At 36.8% G+C, this 26,728-nt stretch overlaps 1 protein-coding gene across 11 annotated transcripts in view; it reads right to left on the reverse strand.

Annotated features, from left to right (window-relative positions):
• The window catches only part of stxbp5.L (syntaxin binding protein 5 (tomosyn) L homeolog), a 180,377-nt gene extending 154,164 nt beyond the window's left edge, over positions 1–26,213 (reverse strand). For 2 of the 11 annotated variants that reach the window (XM_018263044.2, XM_018263043.2), the window contains exons 1-2: positions 24,854–26,213; positions 10,372–10,469 (exon numbers count right to left, since the gene is read on the reverse strand). In XM_018263044.2, the coding sequence (XP_018118533.1) occupies positions 10,372–10,469; positions 24,854–25,000 (245 nt within the window). In that variant the 5' untranslated portion in view covers positions 25,001–26,213. The remainder of the gene's footprint in view (positions 1–10,371; positions 10,470–24,853) is intronic. The other 9 variants (XM_018263051.2, XM_018263047.2, XM_018263045.2 and 6 more) reach the window with 8 other exon arrangements.
• Positions 26,214–26,728: the final 515 nt, after the last annotated feature.

Below are 26,728 nucleotides of genomic sequence, written 5' to 3' on the forward strand. Positions count from 1 at the left end.
ATTATGTTTGATATCAAATCTGTCCCGTATAATCCATCCCGTATATCTATCGGGTTCGTAAAATTATCTGTTAGATAACAGTATAACAGTATAGATGTATTCATAAGGGGTAATCCCCATCACCAGCAGAGATCACACATACACAAACATATCCTGAAATGTATGTCAAATGTCTCAATCACTTAGGGAGAAAACAATTCAATTGTAAGATACTGTTAAATCCTCGTGGTGAGACACAATCCAACTCAAAAGTCCAAAATGCCTCCCTTTGTAGCAATAATTTATCCACATCTATGTATATAGCATTCTATATGGAGGGTATGTTTACCTTCGCTTTTCATCAGGGCAAAGAGCTTAATCTATCTTTTTGAAAATGATAACACTGTTGATAGGCAAACACGACCAAGCGATAGATGGATGACTTATTCCCAATTAAGTGTAATGTATGGAATATAGTAATAGAAGTTTCATGCAACTGTGGACAATCTACTCTTGGAAAATGCCCACATTACAAATCACATGGTCTTGAGGTGGAGCTATGCCTATAAAAGATTTTTTTTTTTCCATTGCTCAAGCTACAGGAAGCTCCATAATGTACAGTATGCATTACAGTTCCCAGTTCAGTATATATATACACACACACACACAGGGGTGATCTGGAAACATGCTGTATGCATGGGCATTTGTGCAGAATATAGAGTTGTATCTTTTTATACCTTTTATATATTGAGACACATGATAGAACTTTTTACTGGGACCAATACAATGCCCTTTAAAGACAGTGGAGTTAACTAAAATATTTTGTGTAAGTGGAAAATTCATCAGCTAAATGCATATGCTTAGGGCAGAAGAAACACTGAAAATAGAAGCTACTGTGAATTAGGTTGGCTAACATCAGCTTTAATTAAAAAACAACTGTTCTGTTATATACCCAGAGTTTTCCCATTTCAAACAGACCCAATTTACAAAATTTAGGGAGTGTAAAATATTTACCCCTAAATCAAAATAATTACAGGTTAATGTTCAAAACCAAGTAAGAGGCAAATGTTGACACCCAAATACATAAAGTGTTTTACCTGTGCATATTTTAGTTCTTAACATGAACAAAAGAAGCAGATGTCAGGAATTTTAAAAGAAAATGGAAAAATGATGCAATAACTGCATCATTATTTAATGATTGGGAATGAAAGGGTAGTAAAAGCATGCTTTAACGCTTCATCTCTTTCAGCTGAATAGCACATTTTGGTATTAAAATACCCAAGGGAGGTGAATATTCAGTGTCTCACGCTATTCTACTCTGCCTGTAATCATATTAATTAAAGAGGTTGTTCACTTTCAAGTTAACTTTTAGTATGATTTAGAGGGTGACATTCTGAGACAATTTGCAATTGATTTAAATGTTTCATCATTTGTGTTTTTCTTTTTAGATATTAAGCTTTTTATTCAGCAACTCTCCAGTTTGCAATTTGAGCAATCTAGCTGCTGGGGTCCAAATTACGCTAGCGACCAAGCATTGATAAGAGACTGGAATAAAAATAGGAGATGGCCTGAATGGAAAAATAAAAATTAACAATAACATTTTTAGCCAGCTGTTCTTTTAAATGTGGTCAGTGACAGCCATTTGAAAGCTATAAAGAGTCAAACGAAGGCAGCAAATATTTAACTATAAAAAATAAATAATTTTAACTATCAAAAAATAATTAATTATGACCAATTGAATAGTTGCTTAGAACTGGCCATTCTATAAGATACTAAAAGTTATCTTAAAGATAAACCACCCCATTTAAATTTATGTTGCTTTTGTGTGGATGTACAGTACAAATAAAATGTACTATAAAATAGTGGTATTGTACCTCCATGTGATTTTTCACTTAAATTTAGTGAGAACAGCCCTCTGACTCACACGCGGAACCTCCAACTAGCACTGTTCATTCCTGCTGCTTGTTAGAAGCACTGAGTAAAGTGCGAGCTGCCAATTGTTGTGGGTGGAGCCTTCAAGATGCATTTACTAAAGAAGTAAGAGAAAATGCTACAGATTTGGGAATGCACATACAGGGCAATGGGGCTATAATGTGTTCTGTTTATATTTTTATTTGTCAATACCTCGCCATGTGTTCTGTATACCTCCATGACTATAATCATCTGCTGGAGAGGCTGCCAGAAGTATCCATTCAGACAGCTGCAAACTCTTACAGGGAGGGTAAGGCAAAGAAAGCACAGTAGGAATGTACAAACAATAAACACATCAGGCGAAAGGAAAAGAAAGGATTAGTCATAGTGTCCTGAACTTCATATTAGCTTGGATCAGCAATACAAGAGATCTACAAACTAATGGTAGGGGACTATGCTTGTTATTACTTACCCTTTAGCTTTGCTAGTGAAGTTCAAGCATCCCAGCTCTGACATTTTAAACTCCTTTAGTGCTCCTATATGACCCCCTAGTCTGTCCATTCATAAATTGGTACGTGCCCTTCCACTCCTCGAGTTCCCCTGTCCTGCCTTTTAGAAAAACAGGCTGTTTGTATCCCATCTACAGATAAATGGCAACTTAAGTAAAAGCTAAGCTTTTAAGCTGTTCCTAATTGTTGGTGTTTTATTGTCTCTGCTGATATTTATTATTACTGAGAAATTAATCATTACTGTGTTTACCTAATCAGAGCATTGCATTTAGAAATAGGTAGGGTTAATAGAGTATGTGTTACATTTTTCTTGCCTTATGGAAAGGTTTCATGGCTCTAGAGGTAATGTTTTTTTATTGAAACAAGTTGAGTGGAATTTTTCCCCCATGCAATTTCTGATGTTTTCTGATGTTAGACATAATATTGATATAGTTACCGTACATAACTTTTAATATAATTTTCAATTCATCTTCATTACTTTTGTTTGATATATATTTGCCTTCTTTTTCACCTCATTCCAGCATAAGAATGAAGGTCACTGCCTCGGCAGCCAAACACATATTGATTGCGCAGTGGGTCTACAATTTTGTTACTTTTTATTACTTATCTATTACGTCAGGCATCTTCTATTCTTCTTCCCATCATTTACTGAAACAACTGCCTGGTTGCTGGGGTCATTTTGGACCCTAGCAACCAGATCAGCTTTGAAATCCCAAACAGAAGAGTTGCTGAACAGAAAGCCAAATAACTACAAATATAAAAAATAACACCTCGATAGGACCCATACCTGCACTTCCAATTGTTGCAACAATGAATACCGATCATTGTCAGACTACAATGTTAATTAGTTGTTAATTTTTATTACTTGCTATATTTCTATTGCGGCTCCTATCCATATTATAGTCTCTTATTCAATCCACTGCCTAGTTGCTATGGTAAATTGGACCCTACAACCATATACCTGCTGAAATTCCAAAACTGGAGAGTTTTTGAACAAATCCTCTTTCAGAAAATTATATACTGCAAATGTAACACATTGTTTACAGTTCTAATACATATATTTATTTCCAGATATTAATACCTGGGCAGAAGCAGGTTAGACACCACTAATTTGTAGAATGCAATGGAAGCAGCATAAACAATTATCTTTGCTTTGCCACACTCATTCTCAATCAACTGTTATGTTCATTACAATATGGCCTTAGTTCATATACCTAGAGAGGTCATACAACTCAAGTAGTATCAAGCTAAATGTGACATCCCCATGCATTCTAGGATAGTATTGCCACCTCAGCACTTTAACACTGGCCACATATGGAATCCGCATCCTGCATAGCCAATTAGCAATTCTTTTAGATGCATGCTGCATGGCTTCACATAAATCATATATATGAAAAGATAGCCAATACCTGTTTTTACTGCAAAAGGGGTGATCCCAAATTTTATTCCATGGTGCTATCAACACTTTACATTGATCAAACGTTTCGGAACCGCATGGCCCTTCCTCAGTGATTATTTCACAGATCAGTCTGCAGCATGAATCTAAATTAATTACTAATTATCCACGCAGGATGTGGATTTTTTTTTAGATGTCTAGCTAACCCTTTTTTGAGCCAAGTAAATGCTGCCATTCACACCCCTGTTAATTCAAGCAACAAACAAAAATTCCTCCATTTACCAGCAATTTTTAATTTGCCCTTTAACATATGCACATATAACCACAATCTACAAATAACCTAAAATAAAACCCACACAGCAAAGTTATTCTCACTAGTAGATAGATAAATCCTACCACAAACATTCAAAACTAAGATTCTGTTAAGCAAGATATGTCTTCATATAGCAATAAGGACTATCATTTACAAGCTGTTTTATTATCTACATAGAGCCAAGGATATCTACAGTGTCCACAGGTGGGTCAACTTACTTACAATGAACAGATGGAATGCGAGGTACTGTAAATAGTCTTGCACAGAATTTAGTTATCCAAGGTATTAAAACATAAAAATAGGCAGCAAGTGAGTCTTTCAAATGCTACACTTTTTAATTTAATTTTCATTTTTTTCATTCACTTTTCAGTGTTGTTTAGCCAAATAAAAGTAAATTTTAGTCATTGAGGGGTCAAAGCTTAAGTCAAGCTTTTTTAACTATATTGCAGCTTTATTACTAGTTCAACCTAGTAACCTGAAACTAGTTTCAGTGCTACGCAATATGTTGGCGCTATATAAATACATGTTAATAGTAAAACCTGTTTCTAAGGGCTCGGAGATTTCCTGTTTCTACACAAGTTTAATACACGTTCTTATTCACTTCAACTAACTTCTAGTCCACTTCCAAGACTTCCAAACCAGTGCATGTTTGCTAGGATAAGCAACTATCAAACAGGCAAAATTCCAAACTAAATGAATAATTGATCTAAATGAAGAACAATTGCAATTGCATTATATACATCGTAATAAAAGATATTTTTCAAGTGACTGGCCTTTTTAATATGTAAAAAAGGGGAACTGTCACTGTTATCAAAAAAATTTACTAAACTGTAGTGAATGTTTAAAGGAGTTGAGTGATATTCTGAGACAATTTGTAACTGGATTTCAATAATTGGTTTCATTATTTGTAGTTATTGAGTAAGGGCAGGACTACATGGCGATTCGCAAAATCTGACGCGCTGCGCAAAATCGAAGGCATCACGTCGGATGCGACGGAAACAATGTAAGTAATGGCAGTGTCGGATCGTGTCGCATTGTTGATGTGACGAAACACAACTGTCGGATGCAGACGATGCACGATGCGTCTGCATCCGACAGTCGTGCGCATCAATGCTGCGGCACAATGCCACAATTGAATTACTTACCTTGTTTCCGTCGCATCCGATGTGACGCCTGCGATTTTGCACAGAGTGTCGGATCGCGGCTGAATCAGCCATGTAGTCCTGCCCTTATTTAGCTTTTATTCAGCAGCTCTACAGTTTGCAATTTCAGCAATCTGTAGGGTGCAAATTATCCTAGCAACCATGCGCTGATCTGAATAAGAGACTGGAATATGAATAGGAGAGACCTGAATTGAAAGATGAGTAATACAAAGTAGCAATAACAATACCTTTGTAGCCTTACAGAGCCTTTGGTTTTTGTAGAAGGGATGCCCAATTTGAAAGCTGGAAAGAGTCAGAAGAAGGCAGATAATTGAAAAAAAACTATAAAAAATAAATGATGAAAACCAAGTTAAAAATTGCTTAAAATTGGCCATTCTACAACAAGCTAAGAGGTAAAGGGTAACTTCAGGTTCCAAACCATTTGATAAAGAGGCCCACATAACACAGAAACCTCTAATATACCCATCACAGTTGCCCGTTTCTTCAAAAAGTATAAATAAATGCCATTTTCTATGCTGCAATCGAGTTGTTTAACAGTTCTTCTCTTTCTGCATCATTTGAAATTCTGGAAGGGACTAAACACTGATGTTGCAAATTGTAAAAACTTCTCCACAGTTTACAGACAGCATGCAGGAACTACATAACCCACAATGCATTGCACTGTGATGTTCCATTCCTTATTGAAATAAAATGTGCAGGGAATTGTGAGGTTTGGAGGATGCAGGCTGAGGACAGCTGGCTGCTGATATAAAGTAACAGTAGTCAGCCAGCTTAGCAAAGTAGTCAGACAGACAGCACAGGGGGCTAGGCTTAGGGAATTGTTCCAAACCATTAAAAATCATGAAAAATCTGCATATTCTATATTGCAAAGTTGCTTGAAATTATGTTAACATTTCAAAAAGCTCAAGTTATGTTTTTTGTTGAGTTCCCCTTTAACTTAAAGGTGAACTGCCCCTTAAATGAAGTCTCACTTTTTTCTTACAGTTGTTTATATTTAAAAAATTCCTCAACCTTTTTTTTTTTGCAGCTGCAACCAACACACTATTGCTACATATTTCCCCTGCTCTAACTTGCTTATTCCAGCATGAGTCAGGAATGTACTGTAATGTACTACTTACAAACAGCAGGGTAGAGTTGTTAGTATGGAAAAAAAGCTAGGTTGAGGTAACTAATAAATCATTTATATGCTGATAAAAAAGGGAAAAAAAAAACATTTACGTCAAAAATAATTAGTATACATCCACCCCAGTTTAATGGATTTTTTTTATTATAGTGATGGTTATTGGTGTCTAATGATATTCAGATATGAAACCCAGACATTTTATCATTGTCTGTAAAGTCAAGAGATTACATATTCAAATTGTTAATGAAGACCAAACACTGTACACCACTAATTCCCCACAAATACAGCACATTTCTCTATATGTGTTTTTCCCATGCATCGTGTTGCGGAAGCCAAGGACCTTCTTTGTGACCTTTATAATTACTTGATAATGTTTCATCAAAATCCACAGGGCAGATCTTTTAGAAGAATTGAATAGGATCTTTCCCACAGAGCCAGTATTATTATTTTGCATGGCCTTGACAATTTAATAGCGTTGCTACAATAATTATCAGATAATCTAATTTAAAGAGTTACAATCTAGAATAAGAATCACTTCACTAATACAATCTGCCAAGAGTGAACACAATCTCGCCATATAAATAAGCAAATCAGTAATTCTACATCTATTCTATATGCTGCTTTTTGAAGGAAAATAGATGAACCATTATAGGGGGTGTTCACCTTTAAATTAACTTTTGGCATGATGTAGAAAGTGATGTCCTAAGACAGTTTGCAACTGCTTTTCACTTTTTATTATTTGTGGTTTTGAGCTATTTCGTTTTCTATTCAGCTGCTCTCTAGTTTGGAATTTCAGCAGCAATCTGGTTGCTAGGGTCAAAATTACCCTAGCAACCAGGAATGGATTTAAATGAGAGGTTGGAATATGAATAGGAGAGGGACCAAATACAAAGATGAATAACAAAAAGTAGCAATTGCAATACAACTGTAACCTTGCAAAGCATTTGCATTTGAAAGCTGAAGAGTCAGAGGCAAATCATTCAAAAACTATACAAAAGACCAAATGAAAAGTTGTATAGAATTAGCCATTCTATAAAATACTTAAAGTTAACCAGAAGGTGAACCACCCCTTTAAGGTGATATGTCTATGAAGATCTTTTTTACTTGGGCCACCAAGTTTTTCCAATTAAGGTGGTAAATTTTGGCCATAACCTGAAGTGCAGGTTATTACAACGTAAAAGTTACTGGTATTTGGTTTCTGCAAACAAAAATATGTAAAAGGTTTGAAAAAAGGAAGCCTGGCAGGTTATTTATAAACCTTTTTTGTTTCTTTATAGAAAGCTTTTTTTATTTCTCCAGGGAAACGTAAAACTTTTATATTTCTAATGCAATATTGTTGCAGGGATAGTTCTGGTTAGGTCCCTATTTACCTTTCAGGTAGCATTACAGGTTACCTATACTATTTTTTTTCTTCTCCGAGTACCTAACATAGTTTTTCTCCTTAAAAAAAACCCTGCCCCCCTACCCCACATAGACCACCCTCCCTCCTTCCCCCCACAGCCTAGCTGTTACCCCAGGCAAATGCCCCTAAGTTTTTACTTACCCCTCGGTGCAGATTCAGGGATCAGAGTTCACGGCAGCCATCTTCCGGGTCTTCAGTAATCTGACAAGGCTGGCATGGCTGCGCATGCGCAGTTGGAGCAATTTCCCAGCTCGCGACAACTGCGCATGCACCGAAATTGACGGAAATCGCTGAAGCGCCGGAAGAAGACAGGAAGACCTGGAAGATGGCTGCTGTCAACTCTGATCCTTGAATCTGCACCGAGGGGTAAATAAAAAGTTATGAGCATTTGCCGGGGTAGCAGCTAGGATACATTAAAAATATTAAATATGAATGCCTGAAAATACTGGTATTGCCTGCATAAAAGCAAATTCACGTAAGCCCCAAAACCCCCCAATGATCAACAATTTCAACCAAAAACACAATTGTGGAAGAAAAACACAATTGGGGGGATCATGATCTCGAAAACAAATACATCAGCTTTGTTATGGTGCCCCACAGACATGCATTGTATTCAAATAAGGAATTGCTTTCTTTTTTCTGCCAACTCTACAATTCACTGATATAATTCTGCACAGCTTTGCTCTAGAAGAAAATAACAATTCTCAGAGTCAGAATGTAAAAAAAAAAAGTAAATGTAATAAAATGTGAACTGCTGGGAAAAACCTGAAATACCTAATTCGACCTTTGATAAAGCTCCCGTAAATGTTCTGCTTCTGAGTTTTTAACAAATGAAGAACAAAAACACAGAAAATACAACAACTGGAAAATAATTCTATAAACACTGACTTACAGTACAAAACCAGCAACGCAGTGGTTTCCATAAATGTAGTCCATGCAAAACAGTTTAATTCTAGTAGCTATGATGCTTTTATACATCATAGGAATCACAGCAGCTTGCAGAGCTATGATTAGCATGCTGCCATAAAGCACTGCTGCTGTGCTGAGTCAATGCTTATGACGCAGAATGTTATTCATAGGTCTGCTATTTTCACTATGCTTTGAAATGGAAAGGTCAATGTGAAGTAAAAGCCAAGCATAGAAAAGAAAATTAGGAAGGGGTGCAAATATGAAAAAAAAAATTAAAGTAAAAAAAATATAACATTGTTGTTATTCTACAGTTTATCATATGACCAAGATAACAACTGAGCCTTTGCATCTAGATAAAAGATAGCATTTGCACCATACAGTATGCAAATACAGCACATTATATTCAAATTGACAGAAATTTAGCATGGAGTACTGCGGAAGTAAAACCTACAGGAAAATACACCAAATGTGTGTGTTTTAAGTTGGATAACAAATCATTGCATAACCCACAAATGAATATAAAGCTAACTTCCTCGTCTATTGAGGTTTCCTTTTTGGATTGCTTCCAACAAGAATATTTGTATCTTCCTTAGAGAAATCTGATTCAACAGGGCACCATAGTGTTCAGCTTCCCAATAACATGCAATATCCAGGAGTACACTAACAGAAACCAGTGCAAAGCATTTAGCAGTTTTTTTTTTATTTTACATTTTTGATTTTTTATTGAGGTTCAACAGAAAACAGGAATCCAGCATAGCATACAATCACAATAACCAAGAGTATATTGTACATTATCCTTCGCATTGAAACATTTTAAATGTTCAGATAGTTTCAAAAACAAAACATTTGCATTTAAGTTTGCTGACATTCATGATACAGTTGCATGGAAATTAAAAAAAGAAGTGTGCATTTAGCAGTTTTTGCCATTTTCGGTGTACAAACGAGTCTTTCTCAAAAGCAATCTGAAATGTTCTGTGTATTTTTCCTTTAGTAAATTGGTTAATTTTTGCACCTTCTATATAAGTTGTGATGATTCCTGTTGGCATTTATTTTCCTTTATGGACAGCCCTCAGCTCTGTTTTATGTTTTACAAATTATAATCCCCACGCCCTGAGACGTCCCCCTGCACTTACCTTTTTTTGCACTCCTACAGGGGCAAAGAAGGGCCATATTGCTAGCGCAGAACACTAGAAGAGCCAAAATACTGGTTTTAAAACCAGAAATTCATCTGTTCAATTTACCAGAAAAGCTTTTTGCCACCCCAATGGGGCACTGCCTCCTGAAGCAAGTCTCTCAACTCGCCCCATGGCAGAAGAAGACTGTACAGTCCTGAAGGTTACATACACCAAATGTAAACCATAGATATCATGGTTTAGATTAGATTCATGCAATCTATTTAATGTTAAACAGGTAAATAACAACAGATGCAAACAGAAACATCCCTTAACCCAGCAGCGTCACAAAAAAAGACCATGGATAAAGTTCAACATCAAGCAATAAATGTATTTACAGTTAAAATAACAAACCAAGTAAATTATTTTTTTTTCTGATAACCTACCACCCCCTTATTCTGCAGAACAGTACCTGGGTTCCTTGTGTGTTGGTTTCCAGCTGGGACCAAGTGAATAGCTTGCAGGGTGCAACATGTACTAACATAAAAGGATACAGCCGCAGAGCACCAGTCTGGGTCCCAATTGCAAGGATCTTCTGCACTGGATCAAATGCCAAGGCTGAGGGCTGATAAGGGAATCCATGGCGGACAGTCTATATATATGCAGCAGATGGAAAAAGCATAGGAGAAAAAAAAAAAAAAAGAATTACATATAGAATGTTTAATAATGATTAAATATTGTTGTGTTTTTTTCTACTTTGCTTTATGAAAAATTGAGTCTACATATTCAGCCATGGTTAGCCATGGTATATATTTATGTATCTTAATTGACTTCAGCAGACCAATGCATACAAATTATGCTGCTCTCTAAAAGGGCACGTTATGACATTTGCAGATATGACCATAAAAAGTTTCCATATAGATGGAGCACTAGCTTGGCGTGTGACTGTAGCATTTGCCAAGGATGGATAGGGTTCTAAATCGAACAAGATCATGGGTTGCCATGGTAACCAGTGCTCGTAATGATTGCTGTGAGAAACAAGCCTTGCATGCTCTAACAGGAAAATCACATTACCCCAAATAAAGATTATAGTGCGCAAGAGGTAGCAGTAACTGCTAGCCCATCTGCACCATAGCATTGTTTTAAATATAGAGCATCACACTTTCTCTGTGGGTTCATCTAGTAAAAAAATCGAGCTTCTCATGGTCATAAACCACTAAAAATGTCCTGAAAGATTGAAAGCAATGTACTGCTGCAGGACACTGTTCTTCTCATGCAGGTCACAAGAAACAAAAACATGTTTATTTTAATGAAGATAAAGCTTTATGTACAATATCATCTCAATTAAAAATTAGTATTTGTTTGGAAAACAATGTGCAATGTGCAGCAGTTTGGGGATTTTTTAAAAAAAAAACATATCTATAGTCACTTTTACGTTTGAGTGTTTATGTAAGCATAATAAATGAGTCCACTCCATTTGTTTTGCAAGGGAACAGTTTATCATGCACTATGGTTGAAGGTCTAGCTATTAGAAGAATATTCTGAACCCATTAATAAAAGATTGTTGGACTAATTTAATAACACTAAGTAATTGCACAAGAGCAGTTACCTAGAGCAATCAATCAGACCTTTGCATTCATTTTCTAACTTGTAATAATCTGAACTAGTTACATGCAATAAAAAGTTTAACAGGCAATGTGTAACATTAATACTTGGTTTAATATATGGATTTTGCATTTTTCATCCTGCCCATAGACACAGGTTTTAGCACTGTCTGTGTTATGCACTGTGATTTTTTGCCCCTTGGTGCGCTAGCACTTGCATCTGGTGAACGCATTGTGCTAGGGAGTCTATGGCAGATTTATCAAATGTGGAAGTGAACATTTGAATTAAAAAAAATTAATTTCGAGCTCATTTTTGTGTAAAAAATCGAAAATTCTAATTTTGAAATTTATCATGTACTGTCTCTTTAAAAATTCAACCGACCATTCGCCATCTAAAACTTGCTGAATTGCTGTTTTAGCCTATGGGGGACTTCCAAGAACCTAGTTGGAGTCGCCTGGTGAAGTTTTTTGGGGGGAAAACTATTACTTCAATTCGTATTCGATCTCAAACGGACCTATACGGGCAAAAAAAAAACCCGATTTAATTTTGGTTGGTCTTTTTGAATTTGAATTTCGAAATTCGACCCTTGATAAATCTGCCCCTAAGTACTAGGGGTGCACCAAACTCACTATTCTGGGATTTGGCCAAACCCCGAATCCTTCATGAAAGATTCAGCCGAATACTGAACCAAATCCTGATTTGTATATCTAAATCAGGGGCGGAAGGGGTGAAAGAGAACCACGTGTGCAGTTAAATATTTTCTCTTTCTTCCTTGGTTGTGTAACAAAAAGCCACATGATTCTAAGGATTTGTATCTGGTTCTGCCAGGCACAAGGATTCAGGCGAATCCTGCTGAAACACAAAACAAAATCCTGGATTCGGTCAATACCTAGTAAGTACAGGGCTGCCCAGCAATGCTGCTCTCTCCACCTGTTTAATCCAATGCAAGGTAAGTAAATTTAGGGATAATTTATCAAAGCTTGGGTTTTAGAGGTTTGTAAGGTTTTTTTATACCTCGAATGAACTCACAACTTGAATGTTTTCCACGTTAAGAAAAAACACAAAAGCCACCGAAAAAACCCGAACATGAAAGCTGCAAATATCTTCAAATGGTTGAAGGGACCTCTGCCATTGACTTCTACATGACCTTGACATGTTTTAGCTTGAGTATTTTCGGGTTCAAGCTATTTCCAGCTTCAGTGTATAATAAATCTAAAGAAATTCAAGTTCAACCTGAAAGCTTTTTTTTTTTTACCTGAAAATTCAAGTTTTGACTGAAAAATCCCCTTGAAAACTCAAAATTTTCTGGGTTAAATACTCGACCTTTAATAAATCTGACCCTACGTGCCGTGATTTGGGCACTCTACCGCCTACATCTGGGGCCATTGTAAATGAATCATTTTAAGTGCTAGGCTGTGTGTTTTTCCAATATGATTTAACAGAGTCCAGACGTGGCATTCCAGTTCTTCCTAGTTATGCCGAAGGAAAACTAAATATTATGTGGATTCCATACAAACACTCCAGGCAAAATTATAAGATCTAAGCATACTGGAAAGTCAAAGTTAACATACTAGCCTACAAGGCCCAATTTTTACACTATCACACAGATTAAATCAACTAAAAATTCAAACAAACACTTGACAAGCAGAGCCCCAATTGTAACAGATTACAGTTAAGACTCAGAGATATAGTAATTTATTTTCTCTTGATTGCAATTTGGAAGCAGGCCTAACTTTGTTTATGTTTGCCATACAACATGAAAACATCAGCCTTTAAAATATTTGTATTAAACTAACCAGGGCAAGCATCCCTGGTTAGTTTGGCAACTACATTCTTGGTTATTGCAGTCCATGGCATTATAGGGGAATTACAGCGTTTAGAGCAGAAGTGCAAAACAATGCACTTCTATTTTTCATGTTTACGTATGGTAGAGTTGAGTATTACTATTTGATAATATATGAAGAAAACAACTCAAGGCCTTCAACATAAAACATATTAAATTGTGCTTCAAACTCTGCAAAGCATAAAACTCCATACTGAATGGAGCATGATCCAGCTTTGGATAGCTAGTCCTCAGTGGAAAACAATGCATGAAAACTATAAATACAATAAACTAACATACAACAAAAAAAGGGAAAACTTTCCACTACTTTATTGGTAACTTGCTACAGGAAAGGAACCTAAACACTACACAAACCTTATTCAACATTAGCTCAATGAATTAGAATTGTGTCAAAATTATTTTTTCCTAATTTTTCCTATTGTTTTTTTTTTTTTAAGAAATATCTATTGTTTTGGTTCTTTCTGGAACTAAATGAAAAAAAATGAAACCAGGGTCTCTTTAGCACTTCCTGTAACTTTCTGGTCCCAAAGAATATATGAAGAGATAATACAAAGTAGAGCTCATTATTAGGGTTTTTTTTTCAGTGGGCAGGTGATTAGTTAATCACCTGCCCACTGAAAAAAAAACCCTAATAATGAGCTTACTTTAAGATTTGTTTCTTTAAATTTAGATTAGGAGCTCTGTTTAAAATAGTCTTTTATTAACACAAAAATAGTAAAATATTTTTTAAACTAAAAGAATAGGCAGAATGCTTTTATAATACAACCCCTATTCTGTGCTGTTCAGCACAAGCCCTATTCACTTCACTCATGACAGCTCACGTTTAAGAGCCAAAACGTTGAGAATAAACATCATCTTTTTCACAAAACCTATGAGTGCGGATTCATTACTACTTATGATATTATGACCGATTGTTCCAGCACCTAGGCATTATTTTGTGTTCCGTGTGCACCGGCCTTATTTTTTATATATATAATCCTATAATATGTTTAGCATTTCCAACATTAAATATTGCTTTTAATTTGTTATAATCCATAGACTCAAAAAATGTTACAGTTAGCATGGGAAACAAGAACAACCGAGAGGGCATTGTTATTCAAAGCAATGCTTTCCCATATGAAATTGCATTAATGCTGTCCATCAACTGGCATCTTCAGTGATTTTGCCCTCTAAGCATGACCTTCTGAATACAATTCTTTGCACTGTATACAGCAAATTTAATTTTGCAATGACCCAAAGTATAAAGCATTTGTGTATGTTTCAGTATTCATAACAGAGCAAGAAGCATGAAAAAAATGAAGACATATATATATTTACATTGATACAAAAATATACTTAAAGTGAAACTGCCATTTAAAGGACAAAAACATAATTTGGCAATGGATAAAATAAAATGTGTACAGGCAGTACTCTTACTTAGCATTTGCACACCAGAAGAGAAATATGGCAAAAAAGTATGTTGGCTCAGTGTCACAAGAACAAGGAAAAAGTGCACGGCCATTTTTCTCCATTTCTATCCTAATCTGCATATACAAAATACGGTTTTGATTTAGACTAATCCTTCATAAAAGTTTCAGGTTAAGCTGAAGCCCATGTATCTGAAATATATATATATATATATATATATATATATATATATATATATATATATATATATATATATATATATATATATATATATATATATATATATATATATGTGTGTGCAATGCTGCTTATTTGAACTCAAAATGTTGTGTATGTATAGTTCAAAGGTCAGATTTCTTTTAAATTGAGTACTTTCCTGTGTTAAATGGAAGCTCCAGTAAAGTTTTACCAAGTAGTAACTATCAATGTTTAAATATACACATATAGCCCACTTGATTAAAAACACTGCAACATTTTTCACCAACTTTTTTCCAAACATGTTTTTTTCTATTTTACGAAGTTCCACATACCACAAAAGTCATAATTACAGTTCTATTATTCTAAATGTTCTTGCTTACAAAGATGTAGTTCCAAAATATAAGCTAAGGAACTTCTGAATAAACGGATATCAAGCATTTTATGTGGTGTCTACAAAGCCCAAAATGGGAAGAGTGCATACAATGTTCATGAAAGACACCCAGGCCCATCCAAATGCATATGTAACAGTTTTATTACCCCCCCCCCAAAAAAACAATATATTTTTGCAACTGATCAAAATATTTAAAATGGCTAAATATGGCTTTCCACCAAACCACTGCAAATCATAGGTATTTTATGAATATATCAATTAAAACTTGCATTTTACACTATATTCTCTCACTCATGTTCTTGGGTACAAAGACAAAATGCCTTAAATATTAAAACTATGGGCTTTCTGTATAATTCAATACCATGAATTTGTGAATTGTATAAATCCAAAAAAATGAGCAGTGCAAAATTTATGGATGACAATTTAGTTTAACATAACATACTACCAGGGTTGTTTCTGTTATAAAACCTCCAACATTAAGTTAACCTACCTAAGTGCTACCTTAAGTATTGAAAAAAGTATATATTTCTTTGTAGACTACAATAAACTACAAATCTTTTTATTATTTTAATATTAAAAAACTGTACCCAAATACATGAAACAGACATCTTTGAAAAATAATTCCCGTGTCTATGGGGTTTTGCGCATATGTTCCTACAGCCATAGCACTATAAAACATATAAGGCCATACACTAGCTCCTATAAGAAGTTACTTTACTTTAGTTTACAATATTGCTGGGTAGTGATGGGCGAATTTGTGCCGTTTTGCCGGAAAATTAGCGAATTTCCCGCAAAATTTGCAAAACGGTGCTGGCATCTCGTTTTTTACGCCGGTGCCCATTTTTTTTACGCCGGCGTCCGTTTTTTCCCGACGCCGGCGAAATTTTTTTTTGACGTCGGGGAATTTTTAATTTTAAATATTGTTTTAGGATTATGTACCATCCAAATAACACCACAGTCCCTTAGCAGTAAAGACACAGTATGTTCCTAGCAGCTTCCCATTAACATTCAAAGCACATGCTCTGGGTTACTGTCAGTCAAGTGACCTTAGAGACAGGCCTACTGACTGACATACAATATAAAATTCCTAGTACAAAGCTGGTTAGTAAATTATAGAGATTTACATTACAAGGCAGCATAGAAACCTGTGCATCTTCCACTAGAACGTATTAATATTCTTCTACAGATCTTCATTTGTTCCACTCTCCTAAAACACACAGCCACATTTTGTTTTCAATTTTTTTAACAGCACAACGGGTAAGGTATTTGTTTTAGCCCTAAAACAGGATTAAAGGAGAAGGAAAGGTTAAAACTAAGTAAGCCTTATCAGAAAGGTCCATCTAAATATACCAGTAAACCCCCAAAGTAATGAGTCCCCTGTCAAAAGAAACACTGCATTTCTTTCCTTCTATTGTGTACACATGGGCTTCTGTATCAGACTTCCTGCCTTCAGCTTAAACCTCCGTGCCCTGGGCAAGAGCATGCTCAGTTTGCTCCTCTCCCCCCACCCCTCCCTTCTCTTCTGTAATCTGAGCCCAGAGCAGGGAGAGACTCAGGCAGGAAGTGATGTCACACCACATTAATACTGCAGCTCCTATACTAAACAAACAGAGAGTTTCTAGAGCCGTTTACTCAGGTATGGTAAAATATTCTACAGGAAAAATATAGCATTCTAGCTTGCACTATTGCAGCTAATCTATTGGCAATAAGATGCCTCTGTGGCTTTCCTTCTCCTTTAACTTCCATTCCATTGCAAGATTTTTTAAACTAACACAGCCATCTACATCTGTATTCATTTTATGATCTGCACTTAAAACAAAGGCAGATATTTCTGATGTAGCTGCTCGGACATAAACACAAGCTCTTCATTGCAGGTACAGATAAGTCCTGCTCTGAGGAATAAACTCCATTAAAGACAGAAGCTGCCAAGTTCCTGGAGCAGCCTGGTGCTATTACTTTGGAATATTGTGGTCACAGTTTTAAAATGTGTCCATGTTTCCTAATGCTAATAAATGAATGTGCAAACAATTTGTTTCATTTTTGCTTTTTGTTATTACAAAGTTATTATTCTTTGCAACACACTTAAACCTTACAAGCGAGTCGTGGTTTTCTTATATACAGTATTACTCTATAATACATTATATTTTCACTTTGCTTGCTATCGATATCCTTAAATGGTTACTGCTGAAATTCTAGTTTATTTAGTAGCGATAAGTCTAAAGTAACTGGAAATACTGAGTAATCTTTAAAAAAATACACAGGCATTATGGGAAGAAGCACTACATTCTGGATAAAAACACATGGCAATGGTGTCAGAAATTGCACATTGCACTAAAATTGCACTAATATTAAGCTTACTGTTTATTATGACCCAAATGAAAGAAAAACTTCACAGACATAAAGAAATGGGGTCTGATTTTTTTGTAATTCATATCAGAATAAAGGAAAAACATCTTGGGGGCAACCCTGACACAAGTTGTTCTGTCTACTATACCCAAAGTATCTACTAGGGGAAGCACTGAATCCACTATTTAAGGATTCGGCTTAACCCTTCATGAAAGATTTGGGCGAATACCGAACTGAATCAGAACCCTAATTTTCATATGTAAATTTGGAAAACGGGGGGAAGAAAGCTGTGCATTAAAAAATGTTTGGCTTCCTTGTTTATTTGATGAAAAATAACATGATTTTTTGGATTTGGATTCGGTTTCGGCCAGGCACTTGGATTCATCCAAATCCTGCTGAAAAAGCCCGAATTGAACCCTGGATTCAGTGCATCCCTAGTAACTACATTTTTGTAATTTAAGGACGGTAAACCTAAATAATTCAAGGGTTTGTATGTCTCTGAATATAATATAAGTTCACACTCCATCGGCATAAAATGTGAGAGGTTGAGCTTCTGCAGATAATATAAATAAGGTGCTGTTTAGACATGTGGCAGCAATTTATGCTGAATTTGTGATGTAGGGTCCACACTTACATAACAGATTAGCTATGTAGAATACAATGAATTTAGTTCTTACACAGGAAGTTAAAAAGGAGTCAAATGAGAACTAAAGTCTAAAATATTTGTCATATGTAACCACTATAAGATGTACAATAAATAAAGCCTCAGGTATCAGTAAGTAGCAAGTGGCGTGCTGTCTGCAAGGGAAGATGTCTGTCCATCTCTATTCAGTGGCTAAATGAGGTGAATAGATATTTTTATAAATATAACTAAGGGGATAATGCAATAACAGTTGCAAAGCGTGTTTCAACTTTTGATACCCATAGTTATGAATCAGCAGGTGGCTTTTACTGCCGGCAAGCATGCTGATTGGAACTTTAAATCTACCCTGTGTATGTCCAGTTTAAGAGATTCATGGGTATCATACAGTAACATGCAAAAAATCTGCTTCAGGTCTTATAACACATTCCCTTGGCTGCTACTGGTGATAAGACCTGGAGCAAACATTGTGCATGTTACTGCATTATACACCTTAATCTATTAAAATAATCATACACGGGCAGATTTAAGATGCCAATTCGGCCCCTCCAGACTTAGTCGGCAGTACCTTTGCCCATGTATGTTCCCTTCCCAAAGGAAAGTTTATACACAGAAGTAATAATTTACTTATAGATATATTTATCAAAGATAGTCCTCAATACAATTCTCCCAAATACTCCAGGAGCCTATTTAATTGAACTGGGTTTAATACTGTAAAGAATCTTCACAATATGTTTCCATCACTGGTTCAGATATTTAAATGGTCACTATAATGTCCCTATAATTATACAATGTACTGGATAAATTATATAATGATCTTTATTAACTCTGTTACTGTGATCATTAGGCTAAGTTTGCAGCACTTCAAAGCATCTACATTGGGTTGTTATGCGTGTCATTAAATCGTTAGGCATACGTAATTGGACACAGGACACAAAGACACAACCCTCAATTGTTTCTGACAACACTTTAGAAGCACCACAGCATAACACAATACAGGTATGGCATCGGTTATCCGGAAAGCTCAGAATTACTGGAAGGTCGTCTCTCATAGACTACATTTTAATAAAAATAATTCCAAATTTTAAAAAGATATTTCATTTTTCTCTGAATAAAACGGGAGCTTGTACTTGATCCCAGCTAAGATATAATTAATCCTTATTGGAGGCAGAATAATCCTATTGGGTTTAATTCATGTTGAAATAACTTTAAGATATGGCCATTTAAGATATGGAGATCCAAATTAAGGAAGGACCCCGTTATCTGGAAAACCCCAGGTCCAGATATTCTGGATTCTATATCTGTACTGCCATATTAATTTTTGTCTGCCGTTGTTAACATTACTAAAAAAAATGCTCAAGCAGATCATTTTGGTGCAGAAAGAGGTCAGCCTGTTACTGTTCAGTGTTCATTAACCAGGGCCCTTTGCAATTACAACCACTGGGAGTAGTAAAAGGCAGACAGAGGCATTCTGCCCACTGCTGTTTTCCACCACATGACAATGGTAGTCATGGGTTGTCAATAGGTTGTTGAATTGGCCCCTAAATCCTTTGTTCTTAATATAGTTCATCGCTGGTTTTAAATGTTTGAGCTATATCCTTGTAGTAATATCCAACCACTAGTCCGCTTCTTCGCTGAGTCAAGACATTAGCTTCCAGTATTTACTGATACTTAAAAATCAATCCATTGTAACCCCCCTCAACACAAAATATTTCCTATACTGCTGGCTGCTACAATACCCCAAAGCATAAAGGATGTATCATAATTTTTAACAGTTGTAATTTTTTCACTCCGAATGCACCTTTGGTAATAGCACTCAAAGAGTTGTTTTTAAAAAACATAAAATCACAGCACGTGCTTCACATGCCTTTAGCTTATCTAATGAGGTCACAGGTAAGATTTCCTTCTTATGATTCTTGCCTGCAGAATATATTTGTGCTAGCAAACCTGGACAGTGGATTGCACCAGTACTCCTATGTTGGTTAAACTTGGGGCTTTGCATGCACTGACAGTCTATGAGCAGTTCCATTACAGATCTTGTCTTGACTTCAAAGGTTCGCCTTCATTTTATTTCCTTAATGACATTTAAAAGGGGTTGTTCACCTTTAAATTAACTTTTAGTATGATCTATAGAGTGATATTCTGAGACAATTTTCAATGGGTTTTCATTTTTTATTATTTGTTGTTTTTGAGTTATATAGCTTTTTATTCAGCAGATCTCCATTTTGTAATTTTAGCAATTCAGTTGCCAGGGTCCAAATTGACATGAATAACGATAAATTTGTAGCCTTATAGAGCAGTTTTTTTTAGATGGGGTCAGTGACCCATATTTGAAAGCTGGAAACAATGAGAAGATAAAGGCAAATAATTCAAAAACTATAAAAAAAGAAAAAACAAAGGCCAATGGAAAGGTTGCTAAGAATAAACCATTCTATTACATACTAAAAGTTATCTTAAAGTGAACCACTCCTTTAAAGGGGTGGTTCACCTTTAAGTAACTTTTACTATGTTATAGAAAGGCCAATTCTAAGCAACTTTTCAGTTGGTTTTCATTATTTATTTCTTATAGTTTCATAGTTATTTGCCTTTGTCTTCTGACTCTTTGCAGCTTTCAAATGGGTGTCGCTGACCACTTCTAAAAAACAAATGCTCTGTAAGGCTACACTTTAATTGTTATTGTTACTCATGTTTCTATTCAGGCCTCTCCTATACATATTCCAGTCTTTTATTCAAAATCAATGCATGGTTGCTAATTGGGACCCTAGCTACCAGATTGCTTAAAATGCAAATTAAAGAGCTGCTGAATAAAACCACTTGCAAATTGTCACAGAATATCACTCTCTAGATCATACTCAAAGTTAACTGAAAGGTGAACCACCCCTTTAATAGGAGAAATTGTAGTTTGATATCCTATTATAGCCTTCCCCTGCATTGTCAGTTATCTTGTCTTTAAACACTGATTCAGCTGCTTATAGGAGCCCATGGCTGTTGAGTGTAGGGATGCACTGAATATGCAATTCGCCTTTTTCAGCGGGATTCAGATTCAGCCGAACCCTTGTGCCTGGCCAAACCAAATCTGCATATGCAAATTAGGGGCGGGAAGGGAAATCACATGCCTTCTCATCACAAAACAATGAAGTATAACATTTTTCTCTAGAAAAGAACCATCATATATTTATACAACAGATTTTTTAAAATGATTGGGTCGTATAAACCAAACAAAAGTGTCCATGGACTAAATTAATTATGTTTCTCACAATTATCTGTTATTTGTAAAATGTTCTCTTCTGAGTAGTGATGGGTGAATCGGACCTGTTTCAGTTCACTGAAAATTCATAAAACGTCGAAAATTCACCAAACTGCATTGAAGTCTGTAAGCGACAACATTTCTTAGACACGCTGCAATTTTTTTCGCAAATTCGAGTCTATGGGTGTCGTTTTCGTGGTGAAACTTGAAAACTTGAAAATTTCCCTCATCACTACTCCTGAGCAATAATTTCCCATAGATTCACGTTATACAAACATTGATCCTGGTGCTAACAAAATTTAGAATTTTGCACATCAAAAATTAATTTAATGCCCATTGACTTCAATGCATTTCACAAATTTTTTGCTGTTTCCCGAAACGGGACAGATTCGCCAATCACGACTGAGAATTTGAAAGAATGCTGGAAAGCTTGCTTCAAACTAGCCATAGACTATTATGGTATTCATACACTTGTCAGAGGCAAACACTTACAAGTGAATAAACCCTGAGGGACAACTGAAACATTGTATAGTAAATAGTAGGGAAACAGGCACATTTGAAACAAAATAGTTTTGTAGAAATAACAATGGATGACACAAATAGCCCTGAAGTCAACTTTTCATAACAGGAACAATATTTGAACTACAGGTAAAATCTGATTTTTAGTCTTGAGGGGAACTTTCCGGTTCTTAGCAAATCTACAAATCACAGCATAATCTTGAAAGGGCTACTACTCATAATAAAAATTTGCATATTTAGTTATTCTGAACAAAAAACATCAATCTTCTTAATTCTGTTTAAAAGGGATGTACTCATTTATTATACAGAGATTACCAGCTCTTAAAAATGCATCATTGTTATGCTTATCACTAGCCTGAGGAAGGGATGGTGGCACCAAACCCAAAACGTTGCATAACAAATGGAATGAAAAACCTTTGAAGACAGTTGAGCTTATTAGTGTTTTCATCATGGCAAGTTCACTGGGACTTCTGCTGGGGCCCTTCACTGCTGTTCGTGGACCTGAGAGCCAAGTGTATGGAGGAGCTCTTTATAATACACAATATCCTGTAAATGATGTCCTTATAAACGGTGCTTAGTAATGTCATTAGTTATAATCGGAGCTCAGTGATGTAATTTCTGTCACATGACTAACTGAAACTTGTGTATTATAATAAATAAAGTACCCCCTGTTGCAAAATATGAGGATATTAGAAGTCACCTCGGAGTTCCATGACCTTATAAAAACACTCGGCCTTCTGCTTTTATATGATCATGGAACTCCTCGGTAACTTGTAATATCCTTATATTTTACAAGAGGGGATACTTTATTCACTATATATATTTAATAAAGCATAATGCTTGGCACAAATGCAGAAACAGCGCATGCAGCCAAACAATAAGCTGTGCAAACATATCTGAATGTTGGTTAATAGAAAAAAAAATGGGTTAACACTAAAAAAAAGTGTTAAAATATAAAGTTTAATTATGTAATTACACAAGGGGATATGGAGCAGCAGCACAGAGTCTCACCAGTCCAATGACCCTTACCAATCAATCAGTAGAGAGATTGTATTGGTCTACAGCAATTAGAATAACGAAAGCAAATGTCTCTACTATACACTGGTGACTAAAACACTACAGTTAGTAAAAAAAACCTGAAGACATTTTTCTATAGGCTAAGGGCCAATGTATATTTGAGAGCCAAGGACACTTTTAGGGTAGGCGATAGATATCCTGCATTAACATGCACTAAAGGCCATTAGAGTAAAGAAAAGTTGCAAATATTACAAAACAGATATACTGTGTAACGATTATTAGAAATATTAAACAAGCAACCTGCATTGCTTTAATTATTGTTGAACTACAACCCAGAGGGTTCTGGGAATTTTAGTTCAATGAGAGCTGCAGGGTCTCATTGTAAAGAACCCTAGTATGTATATTTGAGAAAGTCCACATATTAGCCCAATTTAATTCTGAGCCTGCAGAAATCAAATGCATACATGATTTCAGGCCCTTTATTTGGTACAAGAAAGAGACTTGAGCTAATCTCAATTTTAGTTATGAAAAAAGAAGCCTCAACTGAAAATTCTGCTCAAAACATAATATTTAATATATTAAAAACTTTCCTGGGGCGCTCTTGGAAATACTTTGCAGACACATGCAGAAATATCCTTTGCCCAAAAGATACAGAATGTTTATGTTTACAATTGAGCCAAAAGGAGACAATTAACTATTAGACTGGTTTAGCACTAATGTGGGCAGCTGGTGGAACAGATACAATGGACAATTTACTGTCTTGGGACTTAAAATCATTTACCATCAGCTGTCACATCTTCACACGTAACCCTTTAGTGAAGGCGGCCAAGAGATTCTTCTTGTATTAGATATGCTGTATTTACATCTCCCATCACAAACAAACATGTATTTACTATAACAAATGAAAGAAATTGCAGTGACAGGGTAACTGAGGAATATTTTATCAGAACTATATTGTAAATGCATTCATGTTAATAGCCTGTCTGTGTGAAAGCTACCTACCACATTGGATACTATCAAATTGTATAACTGCGGCCCACGCTGAGAAATAGAGTTAACGCTTTGTTGCACAAGGGCCTTTTAATGAAGGATGTCATAAGATAGGGTGGTTGAAGGAAGAATGACTGACCACAGCTGATTTTTTTGCAATAGAATGGGGAAATGGACAAGAGGGGGATGGAAGGTGGTATAAAATGACATGGGGGGGGTCTGCATCACTGCAAACACAACCCAAAAAGAATTATAAATGGTGCAGAGCTTTCCCAGATGCCCTTCAAGGCACATGAGGACAAGATGGTAAATGGAATCAAACTGTTGGTACAAAAGAAATGTGCGTGTGAATAAGCAAACATTAGAGATCACATAAACTCAGAATATATTTTTTTCCAGTGATTATACAGTATCTGTAAAATTGGCTGAAAAACATGAAGTGAATGATATACTCTTTTAATACACAAGGCACACGATGACGGCAATGTATGTTGGGTACATATATGACGTGTGTTTAGCCAAGTGTATGCAGCTGGAGTAGATACAGAAGTACAGCAAACATGTATTTATTGACACTAGTGTGCGTGCACGTTCATACGATGGCCTGGGCTTGGAGGATCTGTATAGGGACATGGCTGTATGTTAGAACACAATGCATCAGCTTTAAGTGGATGGTGTGTGTGTGTGCTGAATATACACACATTTCTATAGCATATATATGAATAATGTGGCTGTGTGTTATGGGTGCTTGCATGCAGATGGCTATGTAGGGGGCAGGGCTTATTATTGCAGAAGATGATGACAATGCTAATATTAAATAGTACTCAATTCACCTTGCACAGCTGGAAGTGCTCGGAATGGAGGATCTCCGTAATCTCTAGCTCCCTGTTCCCGGGCTGGCACGAAGAAGAAGAAGATGAAGAGGAGGAAACGGCTGTCAGGCCGTCCAGCACCTTCCTGATGGGGTTAAATTTCTTCATGGTCACCGCTTCCCTTCTCTGCCTCTTCTTCCACCACCGCCACCTCCTCCTCCTCCAGATCCCTCTCTCCTCTCACCCCCCACCTTTCCTTTGCCTCTCCTCCCTTGGCTTTTCCTGATGGGCACCCCGCACACACACGGTGGTAGGGTCCTGGCCCCAGAGGCTGGAGAGGGAGGGCGGGTGCGAATATGACAGGGAGGGGGGGGGGGCGCTGCAGGTGATCAGTTTGGGGGAGGAGGAGCAGATCAGAGGCAGGAGGGTGATAAGGATCGGGAACCGATGGTTTTTATCGCGGTGCCCAATCGAGGACAGCGCTCGCAGTCACCCGGTTCGAAAAGCAATGGTGGGCCACAGAAGTGGACATTCACTGTGGGTGGTGTTAGGAAGCCAAAGGAATAAATCCGCCGGTGGTTGTTTTAAGGCTCACAGACACCTCCAGCTATTGGTAACGGCAGCGCTTCTGCCCTCAGCGGGGAGGGGCAAACAAGTGCCCCCCTGCCCGGGTGTCGGTACAAATGTATCCAGCCTGGCTCCTCGGCTCTGTGTGAGTATCCCTGTCTCCTGCCTGTGCTGCACTGGAAGTGACAGCAGCCTGCCACAAGCTCCTCTTCCCTCCCCTTCCTTCCTCTTTCCTTCCCCCTCCCCTTCCCTCCTCACTGTCACATTTTCCTGTTTCCCTTCAGCGCTGCGGACTCCATGTTAGCGTTAGTGTTTAGCGCTTGCTACTTCCGCTTAGTTTAAGTGTGTCTAAGCAATTCCCCGACTCTCTGGGCTGCAGTAGTGCTAATCCATTTGTAGCCGCTCCGATACACCTGCTAGTCTCTGCTTACTATCGGTCTCCAGCCCCTCCTGTCAATGTGCTGAAATGGTTCCTCCTCCTTCTAGCCCCACCCCTTACAAACCCAAACTGTCACATAGATTATACATTGCCACTTCTGCGCTCTAATCCCATTGTTATAATCTACTCACAGTTATGCAACACTATTATTTCACTTTCGGCACCACAAATCGCTTATAACAAAGATTATATCGCAATGACAGATGGGGAAGTTTTAAAGGAAGGTGTGGGGCACAGGCACCTCATGTTAGTAACATGGCATGTAATATTCCACATAGGAGACATCGGATTGGCCCCTTCTTAATAATGATTGGAACCTAGTTCTAACAGGTGAAGGTTTCTGGTTAGCCCATTATCTTCATCCCATGCATATATATCTCTGGTACACTAGAATTCACCAGCCTTGTGCAGCTATTCCCTCTGGAATTTTTTTTTAAAAAACTATTTTCTCTTGTGCTGTAATCAGGGAATACTACTAAGGTAGCAGGAGCCTTCCACCCAGGGAGGGAAATTATTAGTCCATTGGTCACCTTCAGCAGGGCCGCCATTAGAAATCATGTTGCCCCGTACAACAAAATTTTCGCTGCCCCCTGGTCCCCGCCCACCTTGGCACCCAAGCCCCACCCCTGATCCCACCCACTCCACACCACAATTAAAAGACCACACAGACAACAGCGCTAAAAAAGTAACCCCCCACACATATGGATGGTCAGGGCCCCCTTATAAGGTAAAAAAAAAAACCATTGGTGCCAGGGGCCCCCCCATAAAAGGTTTTTTTTTAAAAAAACATTGGCGCCAGGGCCCCCCCTTAAAATTATACACACTAATTATAAATAAAAGTCTTGGCGCCAGGGCCCCCCTTAAAAGTTAAAAAAATTAGGGCCCCATAA

Source organism: Xenopus laevis, chromosome 5L (assembly GCF_017654675.1).
Source record: "Xenopus laevis strain J_2021 chromosome 5L, Xenopus_laevis_v10.1, whole genome shotgun sequence".
Classification (NCBI taxonomy): domain Eukaryota; kingdom Metazoa; phylum Chordata; class Amphibia; order Anura; family Pipidae; genus Xenopus; species Xenopus laevis.